At 37.9% G+C, this 14,313-nt stretch overlaps 1 protein-coding gene across 2 annotated transcripts in view; it reads right to left on the bottom strand.

The window, feature by feature from the left end:
- Positions 1-14,313, bottom strand: part of LOC135768592 (protein shisa-9) — an 88,815-nt gene that overhangs the window by 31,475 nt on the left and 43,027 nt on the right. For both annotated transcript variants that reach the window (XM_065277869.2, XM_065277870.2), the window contains exon 3: positions 5,188-5,300. In XM_065277869.2, coding sequence (XP_065133941.2) covers positions 5,188-5,300 — 113 coding nt within the window. The remainder of the gene's footprint in view (positions 1-5,187; positions 5,301-14,313) is intronic.

Genomic DNA, 14,313 nt, shown 5'->3' with positions numbered 1-14,313 from the left:
TTTCTGGCTTTCCACTCCATTTCCTAAAAAGCATTTCTTTACCCCCCCCCCCCTCTTTCTCTCTCAGCCTGCATGTAACCGTTTTAAACCACTATACTTTTCTCTATTGCCTTTAATCATTTGCTTTTCACCAAGACATCAATGTGCACTTGATTGACATATTCTACTCTAGCTTTATGATTGATGCATGTGCAGGAATGAAGCTTCCTGTTGCTAAATTGCCATGCCGACTTTGATCCCCGCAAAGTGCTGTGAAATAACTTTAACAAAATGGCAGCGGTGCCCGGTCATGGGTCCGACCAAAATAGACTATCACGATTCTTGGGGACATGCCGCCTGGGGACATGACTGAAACTTTGGTGTTTGAAGTTTGTGTGTGCGTGCAAGCAGGACCAAAAATGAGTTCTTTCCAGACTGCCAAAGGCAACTGAAAGAATATGCTGGTCAAAGATCATAAGACATTTTTGCTCATTTTTGAGCCTTGGTGGATGTCAAGTTTGGACTTTGTGTGTACAGTATAGTTTCTATAAAAAGAAAGTGAACATTGCTGACTATATTTTGTGTTCAGTGGCCTCTATGATGAATATTGATTATAAATATTGTACTTTTAAAACAAATAAACATCTAATTCTTAAAGGGACACTCCACTTTTTTTGAAAATATGCAAATTTTCCAGATCCCTAGAGTTAAACATTTGATTTTTAATGTTTTTTAATCCACTTAGCCGATCTCAGGTCTGGCGGTACCACTTTTAGCATAGCTTAGCATAATCCATTGAATCTGATTAGACCATTAGCATTGCGCAAAAAATTACTAAAGAGTTTAAATATTTTTCCTATTTAAAACTTGACTCTTCTGTAGTTACATCGTGTACTAAGACCGACAGAAAATTAAAAGTTGTGATTTTCTAGGGCAGATATGGCTAGGAACTATATTCTCATTCTGGCGTAATAATCAAGGACTTTGCTGCCGTAACATGGCTGCAGGAGGTGCAATGATATTACGCAGTGCCCGAAAATAGTCCCGTTAGTAACTTTAATAGCAGGGGACTACTTTTGGGTTAGGTCAATTGAAGATACCAAATTGCCCTTCTCCCAACTTGTGTATGGATAAACCAGTTTTCATGAATATAGCCATAGATGCTCGAATGGTGTGAAGAATAAAGAAAAAAAATCAAACATCATGCTCCTAATCTTTTCATTAGATTATAAGACTCTAGTCTGGATTTCACATATTCATACTACTAGTTATTAAAACGCATTATATCTCGTACAGACACACACTAACAACACTGACGAAAATAGATTTCAGACATATGGATACACACATGCCACAATTAACACGCGCACACACACACTTTCATACTGTGATGGACGAGTCTCACGGGTGGTCTGTCATACACCTCCCTTCCTGACAGCACACACACGCATAATACACACATGCTGCCAAGTACATGATTGGCACATATGGCACGTAATCTTTTAGTCTTACACACATACACAACATAATATTTCATCATCAACATGCAAATAGTGTGACAACACATGCTGTCGCTCTCATTAGCTGCGCATATGAGACATTTTGCACCCAGCCAGACCTCTAACAATTGCTTATTTAAAAATGCAGTTAAAACATGCTGGCATCAGCAGTTAGATATCTACCGCCTTACAGAAACATCTCTCCAGAGCAGGTGAAAAAAACTTCAAAGTGTTTTTGCCTACGGGCTGTTCCAGAGGCGTTCGCCTGCTCGACCAGACGGCAAAGACGAAAACATATATCAGCAGTTTCTTATCTTTGCTATATGATAAACATGCACGTCTTTCCACCTGTCACTAACAACCTGTCAATCATCCAAGCTTATTTTCAAAGCATGTCGTCAAAACCGAAGTCACTTTGCTGTGGCAGTTTGTATTTGTCTTTGCGGCTGACAAGATGAAAAATGAGAAAACGAAACATTTGTGGCGTTATATAATTTATAGCTACATTTAAAAAAATAAGGCTTAAAATAAAAACTTGGGATCATGCCCTAAACCCTTTACACAGATACATAATGACGAAAGATTCACAAAGAACTTTTATTATTTGAGTTTTTTTACCGTCTATTTTAAAGACGCCAATAAAACGCTCATTGCTACGTTGCCGAGGGGTTGAGGGAGATTGCCAGGGTATTGCTTTGCAGTAAAAAATATTTTTTGATGGTTGCCAGGGTGTTGCTAGGTCGTTTCAAGGGTGCTCTGGGTGGTTGCTGAGCCCATCCCCATGCTGTATATGTTTTTCTCTTTAACGATTTAACCGCAATACCACCATAGTACTCTTTTTAGTAAGGTCATTTATTTATTTCTCCTTTCATTTGCCACACTATATCTCACCCATATTCTTTAAAATTTCCAATGGTTTATTCCTCCCTCCCTCAAGGTCTTCTGGCTTATTTATTCATTCATCTGCGTCTCATTTCCATTTTATTTCTCTTCACCGATCACTTTTCCGGATTCCTCCGATCGGTCTTTCAGTTCACTTCGCCCTCATCATTCCATCTCCCCCTTAAATCCATCCGTTCCAATCCATCGGACCACCTGCTTCGGTGAGGTTTTACCTGTCACGACTCTTCTGCTACCTGTGTGTGACTTTTTTAGACTTTGGTGGCCCATTGAGTGTTCCAGCTGGCGTGGCGAACACATGGTTAAATACACACGAAAGGTTATGGACTTAGACAAGAAAAAGATTATATGAAATAAAAACTATAAAAGGTACTGTAAAAAATATTCACACACACAAAGGCAAACTCACACCGTGTGCGTACATGTGTGCATGTGAACGGCAAAGCACGAGAGAGATAAATGGTTCCCTAAATCTCAGACAGAAGGACAGTGTGTTCTTGATCAGCAGGTCTTGGCTGACGTTTCTTAATTATGTCTTAATTAGCACAGTTGCTTGGTTAAGCCTCCTCTAAGCAGCAGTAGGATCTCTCATATCCGCAAATTTAATTACTCCCTCTTTACGGTTCATTACACTTGCTGGGTCAAAAGGTGATGGGCCGGAGAGCCCAAGTGCGTCTGTTTTGGCTTTATCTGTAATACTGTTGGACAATGACTTGGGCAGTAATTTTCCAGCTACGGTAGAGTAAGTGACCTAAAAGTTGCTGCCACAGTGTGAGGATGTTGTGGGCAGTTGCTGATATCTTGCTTGCACGTTCTAAGGTGTTCTGGGTGATTTCTTATTGGCCCACGTCAAAAGAGCCTCCCCTAATTCTGGTACAATCTCAGAAATAAAGTACAAAAGTTGTCACTGGGACAGTACCCTTTCAAAAAGGTACACCTTTGTACCCAAAGAGTGCATATTAGTACTTCAAAGGTACATATTGACAGTTCAAACATACATATTTGTACCTAAATGGTACATTTTAGGACCTTTTTTAAAGGGTAATGCCCCAGACAGCTTTTGTACCTTTATTTTTGACAGTGTATATTCTGCACCCTTCACTCTAAAAAAAATTGTTAAACTAACTCAGATGCTGGGTTAAAATTAACCAAGAAATGGTTTATATTTGACCCAACAAACAGCATTTTGGGTTAAAAGGACCCAGCATAGCTTACATTAAAACTGAGCAGGTTGGGTTCATCTCTTTTTGACCCATCCTGGGTTAAAAATATTCCTGCATACCCAGACCATTATACTGAAGGTCTGGAAACCATGGCCACTTTAAAGGGATATTTCGGCCAAAATTATATTAAACCCATGATTTACTCACCCCCGAATGCGGAGGGCGGGGGCACAGAGCAGCAGCAGCAGAGAAACCTCCGTAAACTGCGTACGCTCTCATCTTGAATGCGGACGTTAAGATGGTGGCGTTATCAAAAGCTAGTTATTTTCGTTTATAAAGTTTTAAATGTGGATATTTCTACAACAAAACGGCGTGGATTACCCTCAGAAGACCTTTGTTTATCATCGTGGAGCCATTTGGATTTATTTTGTGAAGGATGGATGCACATTTTTTGGACTTGAAGGACGTGGACCCTGTAACTTTACATTTGATTAACTGAAAGATCTAAAACATTTTCTTAAATAACTGAAAATGTGTTCATCTGAAAAATGATGGACATATGCATCTCGGGCAGCTTCAGGGTGAGTAAATCATGAGTTTAATATCATTTTTGGCCAAACTATCCCTTTAAATGGCCAAGGACCACCCAAGAGGCCACATGACTGACACTTAAAGCAACCAATCACGTTTTGCTATGTGCCGCGTCATGTTTAAGGGTGAGAAAATGTCTCTACAATAACGTACAGAGTAAATAATTCATTAACAAACGTCTCTGAAGTTCATAACAACAATGGCAAACACTTTCAAATATCCCATAATGGAGTGGCAATTTCATGAAAATCTGACTTTTTCCATGTTTAAGTGCCATAATTGGGTCCCCAGTGCTTTTATCAACCTAGAAAATGTGAAAAAGATCAACCCAGTAACTTAGTTTTGGTAAACCATTCTCTACAGGCATGTGAAAAAATAGGTCATTGAAATTTGGCTCCCCTTGTGATGTCAGAAGGGGATAATACCGCCCCTTAATCTGCACTATCCAACCACGGCACTGCCATTTACAGCAGATATCAGTTCATTCGCATTTTAAAGGACACACCCAAAAACCGCACAATTTCGTTCACAGATACAAAGTGGCAATTTTAACATGCCATAATAAATTATCTATATGATATTTTGAGCTAAAACTTTACATGTGTACTCTGGGGACACCAAAAATGTTTTTGGTATCTTAAAAAAAGTAATGAGAAATGTCCCCTTTAAAGAACGCGACACACACGTCTCCCGGAAATTCTGTATATTTTAATCAAAGGACTACTTTCGAAGTTGCTAAAGTGTTTCCAGAAAAGTGTGCCATATGCATCAGGCGTTCAGCCATCGGTCCGTGGGTGTGACGTCTGATACTGGGTTGAAAATAACCCAGTATTTGTAGATATGAAGGTTAGAAGGATAACAACAAGTTTGACTTGAAACTGACACAAATCAGCAAGGCTCATCTCTTTAGCAAACTGTAGGAAATAAAATAAAATGATCTGCCTAGATTTTTGCCCCAATGCTATTACATTTAATTCGACGCTCTGTATATCTGTGAATCCCCTGGGAACAAACACAGCAGATTCTACCAAAGTAAATGCGCATCTTTGACTCACCGTTATTAGTGTGCATCGATCTGCCAGAGATGCCGTTGGATCCGATTGGGTGGTGGCCTCCTCTGTCCACGCCCCCTGCCTCGCCTGGCTGTTTCAACAGTTCTGTTAGGGCCCTAAAAAGAGAAGGATTTGTACACCATCAGTCTCTCCGCAGGACACTTGGCACGTAGGGACGTGCAACACAAACCAGACAATTCTAGTTCCAAGCAATATTTTGCAGTCAATCCAAGTCACGTCTCACTTGTCTTGTGTAGAAAAAATTTTGCATTTAAAAACTGACTAAAAAAAATGTAGACAGAACCAGCTGCCTGATTGACGAGACATGTATTTTAGGGGTAAGCTCTTGTGTTATGAAGTTGACATTTAAATGGCATAACAATGATTAATATTTATTTAATTATCTCATTTTTTGTTGTGTAGAAGAAAGAAGGTCATGTGGGATTCCATAATATGAGGATGAGTTATTGATAAGAGAATTTTCATTTCTGAGTGAAATAATCCTTTAAGTCCACATCTCCGATACAGAATATTTTAAGTGTTCACATTTTTTTTAAGATGTCCTGCTATGTTGAATCTCGAATAAAGGTTCAGAAGAGCCATCTAGACAATAAACTGAATATCTGTTTTACCAGCTCAAAAGCAGCAACATTTAATCTGCGTTGGCAATTAAGGGTGTCACGATCGAAATGAAGTCACAACCTCGAACTTCGAATTAAAAAATTGAATCACCGATGCTGCCACGCTGCCATGCTGTCGGCTTGCCACGCGAAAAAAAAAAGTGCTGCAAGTCAACCTCCTTTAACTTTGCTAGCTACAGCCAGTTAAGTGATAGCATGGCAGATGCAGGAGACACCACACACGCTGCTCTTTACATGGGAAACAAAAAACAGCAAGCGCCTCCCGCCTTCAGCTGAACTCAATCAGAGTGGAGCAGAGCGGCATCTGTGACAGGACCGGTCGTTTCTCTGAACTGAGATCTGTTTAAGTTTCACAATAACTTATTTCAGTTGCTTAAGAGTTATGAGAACAGCATTTAAACATGACTTATTGGGGTATAGTCTCACAATCTCATCTGATGGTAATAAAAGCGAATTTTTAAGGTGCGGAGTACTGACAGATGTTCATCTGACAGGAAGTTTCATATTATCAGGTATGTGCATGCCGTGTACCATATTTTTCCACTGGCAGCATGACTAACATGGCAGGGCATCTCCGGGTTCAAGGTCAAATGTTCTCAGAAAGTCAAGTCTAAAAATGGCATGCAACCTGTTCTTTAAAAAAAAGTAAATAGCAAGAATCGAATCGTGACTTTAGAAGCAAAAATATAATTGAATCGAGGATTCAGAGAATCATGACACCCCTATAAATGGCAATACAACTGATAACTAACTAATTGCTTTAACTAACCTAGTTGCGTCAAATTCCACTATTATTCATTATTCACTTTTATTTATGAGTACATAATCATTATTTATGAATTAATTATTTTGTGATACTTTGTATACAGAAAGAACACAGTCTACAAGTGCACTATTGTCCCTTTATTTTGCCACTCATTTGTTCTGTGTCTATTATTCATCAATCTTTTTCTTTGTTCCTTCTGTTCATTAATGGTCTGTGAACTGTGTGGTGTTCAGAGACTGATTCAGGTCCAACTTGGGTCTCTCTCTCTCTCTCTCTCTCTCTCTCTCTCTCTCTCTCTCTCTCTCTCTCTCTCTCTCTCTCTCTCTCTCTCTCTCTCTCTCTCAGTGTACTGGCTGTCCTTGGCTTTGTCCCTCTCCTTTGTTCACTAAATTCTGTTCACACCGCTAGAATCCAACTAAATCCCTCACTGGAAGCTTATTGACTCTAACCTTCACTGATCGCCAGGACCGAGCCATCTTTGAACTCCCATCACTGCTATTATACCTTACGCTTAAAGGAATAGTTCACCCCTTCATTTTTTATTCTTTTTTGGTTCTTTACGCAAAGTTGATGAATGACATAAAGGTGCAATGTGGGACTTTTATAAGGATCTCTTGACAGAAATGCAATATAATATACATAACTATATTATCGGTGGTATACAGTGTTGAAAGCAACGCATTACAAAATATAATATATTACAGTAATATATTGACAGTAATTTGTAATATATAATGTATTACACTTTGGAAGTACTTGCCCAATACTGGTGGTGTATAAAGACCTTATGAAATGTATTGTTTTTATTAGAGACTGTCACCCAAAAATTACGACCTCATAGGTCCTCAAGCACCTTATTACGATGTAAAGTGACGTATTAAGGGATTAGTGTCCTATAGCGACAGTAGCTTATACAACCTGTTTTATTACGTTTTAAGGTTTTTGCATTATACATCAGATTAGACACATTTAATTTTATGAATTTATAAATGTAGAAACTTTTTTTATTGCATAAAACAGTATAAAAGTATTACAAACCATTCACGTTGCAAACCTTGCGAACTGAAGCAATACGATCACTTTATATGAAGAACTCTGTGGTCATGAAGTGACGTAATGAAGTGATCGGTCATGAGACACATGAGAGCCGATGCCTTTTTACAATTATAGTTGACGTATCATCGCTTCTTCTGGCGGCAGTTTTTGAATCCGTGTACCGTGTTTGGATCTGATATTTACAGTGGATTGTCATCACTAGGGATGGGCATTCGATTAAGTTTTCTTTGTCGATCGTCGGGAGAATTAACGATCGACTATCGATTAATCATTAATATTTTTATAATACAATTTGTTATTTAACTTTTATACTTAAAAAATGCAATGAATACAAATATACAGCGTGTTTTTCCTCGATGAGACCTTTATTACAAGATCAACTTGTGGCAGACAGTTAAACTATGTTTCAAACATATATGTGCGTGCATGTGCGGTGCTCTAAAGCAGCGGAACCTGCAGCTGCGAGCCAGCGTTCTTAAACAGAGACCTCATTATTTCCAAAATAAAAAAAAAACAGATTCATGTTTAACATTAAATTAAACAAAAAACATAATACTTCTGAAAGGTTTTGTCAAAATGTAACTCAAAATTATTCAAGCCATGAAGAAAGTGTAAGATATTAGCCTTCCTAACATTAGGCTATGACAAATTAGGCTACTTAAAGCCTCGTGAAAAATAACTAACTTAAGTAACTCGCCTAAAACTTCTGCACCAGTCTACTGATTTTTTTTGAGAAATAAAAGCATTTTTTGGGGTCAGACGCGACCGCAACCCATGGTGACCGTCAGTCCAGCCGCCGCCGAAAACAGCCTCTCAGAGGAGACTGACCGGGATGCACAGGTACCTCAGCGCTAACTTGGCTTATTCCACATACAGAGTATGTGTGAAACAGCGTGCGTTTTGTGAGCCCCATTCACCATTGTTTAATTATACTAACATAGTCTTTTAGTTTTTATTTGTTGTAAAACAGTAGACACAAATTTACTATGGTCTCCAACTCCACAATATACCATAACCATGGTATTTGTAGTAAAATTGCGGAAATACAAATCTTTTTAATCTGCAAAAAAAAAAAAAACATTTTCACAATGATAAAATCATGGCTAATTTTCCTAAGGTAGTAATTACAAAATTATATATGTTTGAAAGACGGAGATGCGCACCTGTCAATCTATTACATAACAGAGCGAGGCCGGAGACAAACGTGCTCATAAACGGGAGTAATATGGAATAATGTGTGCATCTTTGAATAACTGTAAGTATACATTTCTTTTAAATATATTTTGTCATATAAAGTTTTGAGACATGGTCTAATAATGCTTTATTCACTTTTATTGCTCATTTAGACTTATTGTGCGGGTAACAGCGTTTTTGACGCATTTACCTCAGAGATTATTTTAGCAATATTGCTTTGTTTCCGGTAATAATAATACAATTTATATTTCAATCCTGTTTCATTGTCTGTTTATTCATTTCATTATGCTGTTATGTTAATGTGAGGATATTTATTTGCCATATGAAACGTGCCGTTATATGAATACTTTTGTATAATATTCAAATATATGCGGAATAATGTGTGCGTCTTTGAATAACTGTATGAATACAGTTGCTTATTTTTGTCATAAAGTTTTGAGAAATAATAATATTGTGAGGATTTATTTCCATATGAGACGTTTTTTGTCATTGAATACTCTCGTTTATTATTTGGAAATCATATACATACATAGTAGGAAATATATAATGTGGAAGGGTAGACTTGCAAAGTTACTCTGCTTATTTTTATTTATGATATATGTGGAGATAAATAAAGCATTGCAAAACTGCTGATTTGATCCATTCAGATCCTGACCACCAGGCTAGAGATTTTAAACATCCTTAATCCACATTTACTAGTCTGTCAAATAATATCTAAAATATATTGTTTTGTGAAAAAGAAATGATGCTTTGTTCTATTGTTTATGCGGAAAAGTGTTCACAGAAAGTGTCAATCACATGAACGTTTTATATGCAGAATAAGCGGTCAGCAGCGCACTGCAACGGGTGCTTGACGGATTTGCCGCACACATACGCAAACGCACTGCATACGGAGTATTTGTGAAACAGGAGTTAGATAAAAAAAAATGCATTCAATTAATTGATAACAAATTAACGTCATCGACGAAATTCTTAACAATCAATTATCGATCGTCGATTAATTATGCCCATCCCTAGTCATCACTTTTGCATCTTTTCTTGAAATAAATCGATGGTTTGATCTCGGTACACTTGGAATATTTTAAGTACATTTAAAAAACAACCTGGTCTCATGGGAAATACGTACCTCTGCACACTTTTTTGCAGCGCCAAAAATATGTACCAATAGGCACGTATTGCTACAGTTTTGAAAAACAAACGTCCACTGGGGTCGCTAAAGAGAAGAACTCCATGTGACATTACATTAGGAGTTGCATTTCATTACATCGCGAGATTTAACAACGCATTGGTAAGTTAAGTGTCTTTAATTTGATATAAAGTTTATTACTCTATATAAATCAGGTTAAAAGTGTTCAATTCAATCGCTGTTTTATATCTGTCAGTTCTGCTTAGGCTTATTGTATCTCAAAATGATTTTAAATCAGCACATCGTAACTAAAACGATTAAATGCCATCCTCAGCTTTAACGTGACGCAGATTCGATCAGTTAATATTAGGATAAAGGTAACGCGATACGCGTCGATTTTACCATGCTTTACCACAGTAAAAGTTTATTATGGCTACTGCGTGGTAAAACCCGAATACGCGTCGAATTTACCATGCTTTACCACAGTAACAGTTTATTTCGGCTACTGCGTGGTAAAACTCGAATACGCGTCGAATTTACCATGCTTTACCACAGTAACAGTTTATTTCGGCTACTGCGTGGTAAAACCCGAATACGCGTCGAAATTACCATGCTTTACCACAGTAACAGTGTATTTCGGCTACTGCGTGGTAAAACCCTAATACGCGTCGAATTTACCATGCTTTACCACAGTAACAGTTTATTTCGGCTACTGCGTGGTAAAACTCGAATACGCGTCGAATTTACCATGCTTTACCACAGTAACAGTTTATTTCGGCTACTGCGTGGTAAAACCCTAATACGCGTCGAATTTACCATGCTTTACCACAGTAACAGTTTATTTCGGCTACTGCGTGGTAAAACCCGATACGCGTCTAGTTTACCATGCTTTACCACGGTAACAGTATACTCTCACCTCAGCCCCCCCCCCCTCCCAGAATGTTTTAGATGTCTTCATATATAAAACACCTCCCATACGAAAATAACCCATGGTTTTATTGTGGTAAAAGTGTAGTAACCATGTTTTTTTGGTGTATTGATTACTATGAGCAAAACCATGGTTTTACTACAATAACCATGGTTAAACTATGGTTTTTGAAAACCATGGTAACTACAAAATAACCATGGTTTTGACAAACACCTGATTCCACTCATCAGTCTTGTTCCAGAATGTTTAAAACGTTCCTTAATTAACACACTTACAAGCTAATGAACTGAATCAGCCCTTACAAAATTTAACCATGGTTTTACTACAGTTAAAACCAAAAAAACATGGTTACTGTAGTAACTACAATAACCATGGTTTAATTATGGTTTTTGAAAACCATGGTAACTACAAAATAACCATGGTTTTGACAACCATGGTTTTCAAAAACCATAGTTAAACCATGGTTCTTGTAGTTACTACAGTAACCATGTTTTTTTTTAACTGTAGTAAAACCATGGTTAATTTTTGTAAGGGCTGATTCAGTTCATTAGCTTGTTAGTGTGTTAATTAAGGAACATTTTAAACATTCTGGAACAAGACTGATGAGTGGAATCAGGTGTTTCATATAAGGAGACATTTAAAACATTTTGGGAGGTGGACCTTGAGGACTGAAGTTGGGAACCACTGACCTAAAGGATTATTAGGAACACCTGTTCAATTTCTCATTTATGCAGTTATCTAATCAACCAATCACATGGCAGTTGCTTCAATGCATTTAGGGGTGTGGTCCTGGTCAAGACAATCTCCTGAACTCCAAACTGAATGTCAGAATGGGAAAGAAAGGTGTGGTGTTTAATCAGACCCAGCGCGCACAAAAACCACGCGCGAGTGAGAGATACGAGCACGCGAACACTATTCGAGCGCGAAAAAGCAGAACACAATTGTGTAAAGCATCCTTGCGAGAGCGCACCTCCGCTCAGCGCACACAAATGCAGTCACGCAAGCAAGGGCTTGAATGAGCTTTTGCTCGATTCTGACTCTCTCTATGCTCTCACAGCTGCACCACACACGCTCGCTCGATCAATATGACTTTTGGGTCTTTGGGGGCGGGACATTGACTGATGTCTTCGTGCCTATGATTGGTTGGTTGATTTAATCAGTGATTTGCATAATCTTCTGTTCTCAATTCGTATCCAGTCAATCTAGGTAGAGAAGACACATTTTAATAGGACCCTTATGTCGGAGCCAACCCTATCTCACAGCGAATTCGTAATAATTCAAACGATTTAACCAAGTGGCTAAATCGTATGAAATCATATGAGCTGGCTCGTACGAAATCGTACGATTAGTTCATCGCATTTAACACAGCCCTGTGTCGCAGGGATTTCGTGCTAATTAATACGAATATATTAAATCGTACTATACCATACGATTTTGTTCATCGCATTCAAGAAGCGTGACCCGTAGCCAGAAAAAAACCTCTGGGTGTGCATCTGAAAATCTGCGTGTGTCACAGGCAGGCAAGATAACCATAAACGCTGGGGAATTCAGGTGCTGTAATCGACTCATCTCGTTATAGATCAAGATAATTTATGAAGATCTTTAAACGAAGGATTGGAATATCAGATAGTTGACATGGTAAGCAAGTTAGTTAATATTTTTAATTAAAAAAAAGGAAAAAACGAAATAAAACGAATAGCATACATTATTGTTGTTGCGGTGTGTCACGTGACAATCATGACCCGTCGCCATGGACACAAGGGGTCAGATAAAATATTTGTAACTTGCGTGTGAAAGGTTTATTTTAAATATATATATATATTCTAAGTAAACAACAAAATTGAAACTATAAATAAATATTCTGCATCCATTTTAGGTGTGCCACTCTGGGTGGCTCTGGCACACTCGTGGCTACGCCCCGCCGTGACCCAAATCTCATTCGCACATCATCGCGAAATTTATCATCAATTTACAAATGTCATCACATCTCGGTGAGTATACCATAAAGTGTATGTTTGTTCGATTTTAAATTCATTATATGTGTTAATCCAGATCGGCTTCTAAATGTTCTCTGAATTGTATTGGTCATCTATATTACATAATTTCTTTTTGTTCAAAATAAGTTCAACACAACACATAATCAAGCAGTGGGTGAAAAGCTAGTCACGTTATGTTAGTCACCATTAACATAACGTGACAGATCCTCGATCATTTTATTATATTCATATTTTTGGAATTAACTACCAATGTACTTCTACTGTGGTATTTTGTGTTCATAGTACACAAATCGTACCAGGTTTTTACCGCAGTTAGTCTACTTCTACTGTGGTATTTTGTAGTACAGTAACAGCAAACCTTATGCTTTTACCACAGTAGTTCAGCCTTTTTATACATAGTAAAAAACAGTAACAACAACACCGTGCTTTTAATACATTTGTGGTACAATTCAGAAATCTTTAGACATTTAGATCTTTCTTTTTGGTCAGTTTTATTCTATTGGCGTTTTATTTATTTATTTTATTATAAAGTCTTATGATAGTGGGCGGATCTTGGGGTTTGTTGTAAATAGTTATATACATACAATGTTTAGTAAATAAAGAATAAAAAAAAATATCTCCCACTCACTCACTCACTCACTCACTCACTCTCCTACTCACTCACTCACTCACTCGCCAACTTACACACTGACACACACAAGGCACCTGGATCCAGAACACGCCAGTGTAGTGCTTGCTACAAAGAAATTGGTGCCTCCAAAACCTGCAAATACTATGATAACTATAAGATCACTATAAGCAGTAGGATCATGCTTCGTGTCAGTATACAGTATGTGATATTTTACCACTTTGCTTTAATCATAGATCAAGTACAGTACCAGATGGCTTGATGGGTTTGGGCTCACAGATGGGGAAGGAATGGAAAGGCTGTGGTCTTTCCTCCAAAGATTTGCCAGAGTCACAAAGGAGATGACTCCATCTCATCGCCTTGACCTACTGACTGATGCCCTTTTGCATTATGGACGGAGGAAATCAACTGACCTAGGTGTGTCTACTGCTGTATAACCTTTCAAAATTCTGTGCTGGTGGTTCACTGTTTATACATTTTATATTTTCTGGAGTGAAGTCAATCACACACAAAATGGTAAGCATACTATAAGTAGATTAAACTGTCTTTTCATCTTTTCAGAGGTGCAGCTCCTGCAAAGAGTAGACAAAGCAGAGAAAATATTGCTCAAGAAGATATCTCATGTCATCAGAGAGGCACCAGGTAAACAATGCACATAAGAAGCAGGTAACAATTAGTTGTAGATGGGAGAATATTACATTCCATTTATAAGTGCATTTTGCACAAGAGTATTTAGGATTGATGTGTGTCTTGTTTTCTGTTATTGTTGTTGTATAGTGTTGATTTCTGAAGG

The sequence above is a fragment of the Paramisgurnus dabryanus genome, chromosome 3 (assembly GCF_030506205.2).
Source record: "Paramisgurnus dabryanus chromosome 3, PD_genome_1.1, whole genome shotgun sequence".
In the NCBI taxonomy this organism is placed as follows: Eukaryota; Metazoa; Chordata; class Actinopteri; order Cypriniformes; family Cobitidae; genus Paramisgurnus; species Paramisgurnus dabryanus.
Note: the sequence above shows the minus strand (reverse complement) of the source record. Positions and strands in the feature narration are given on the sequence as shown.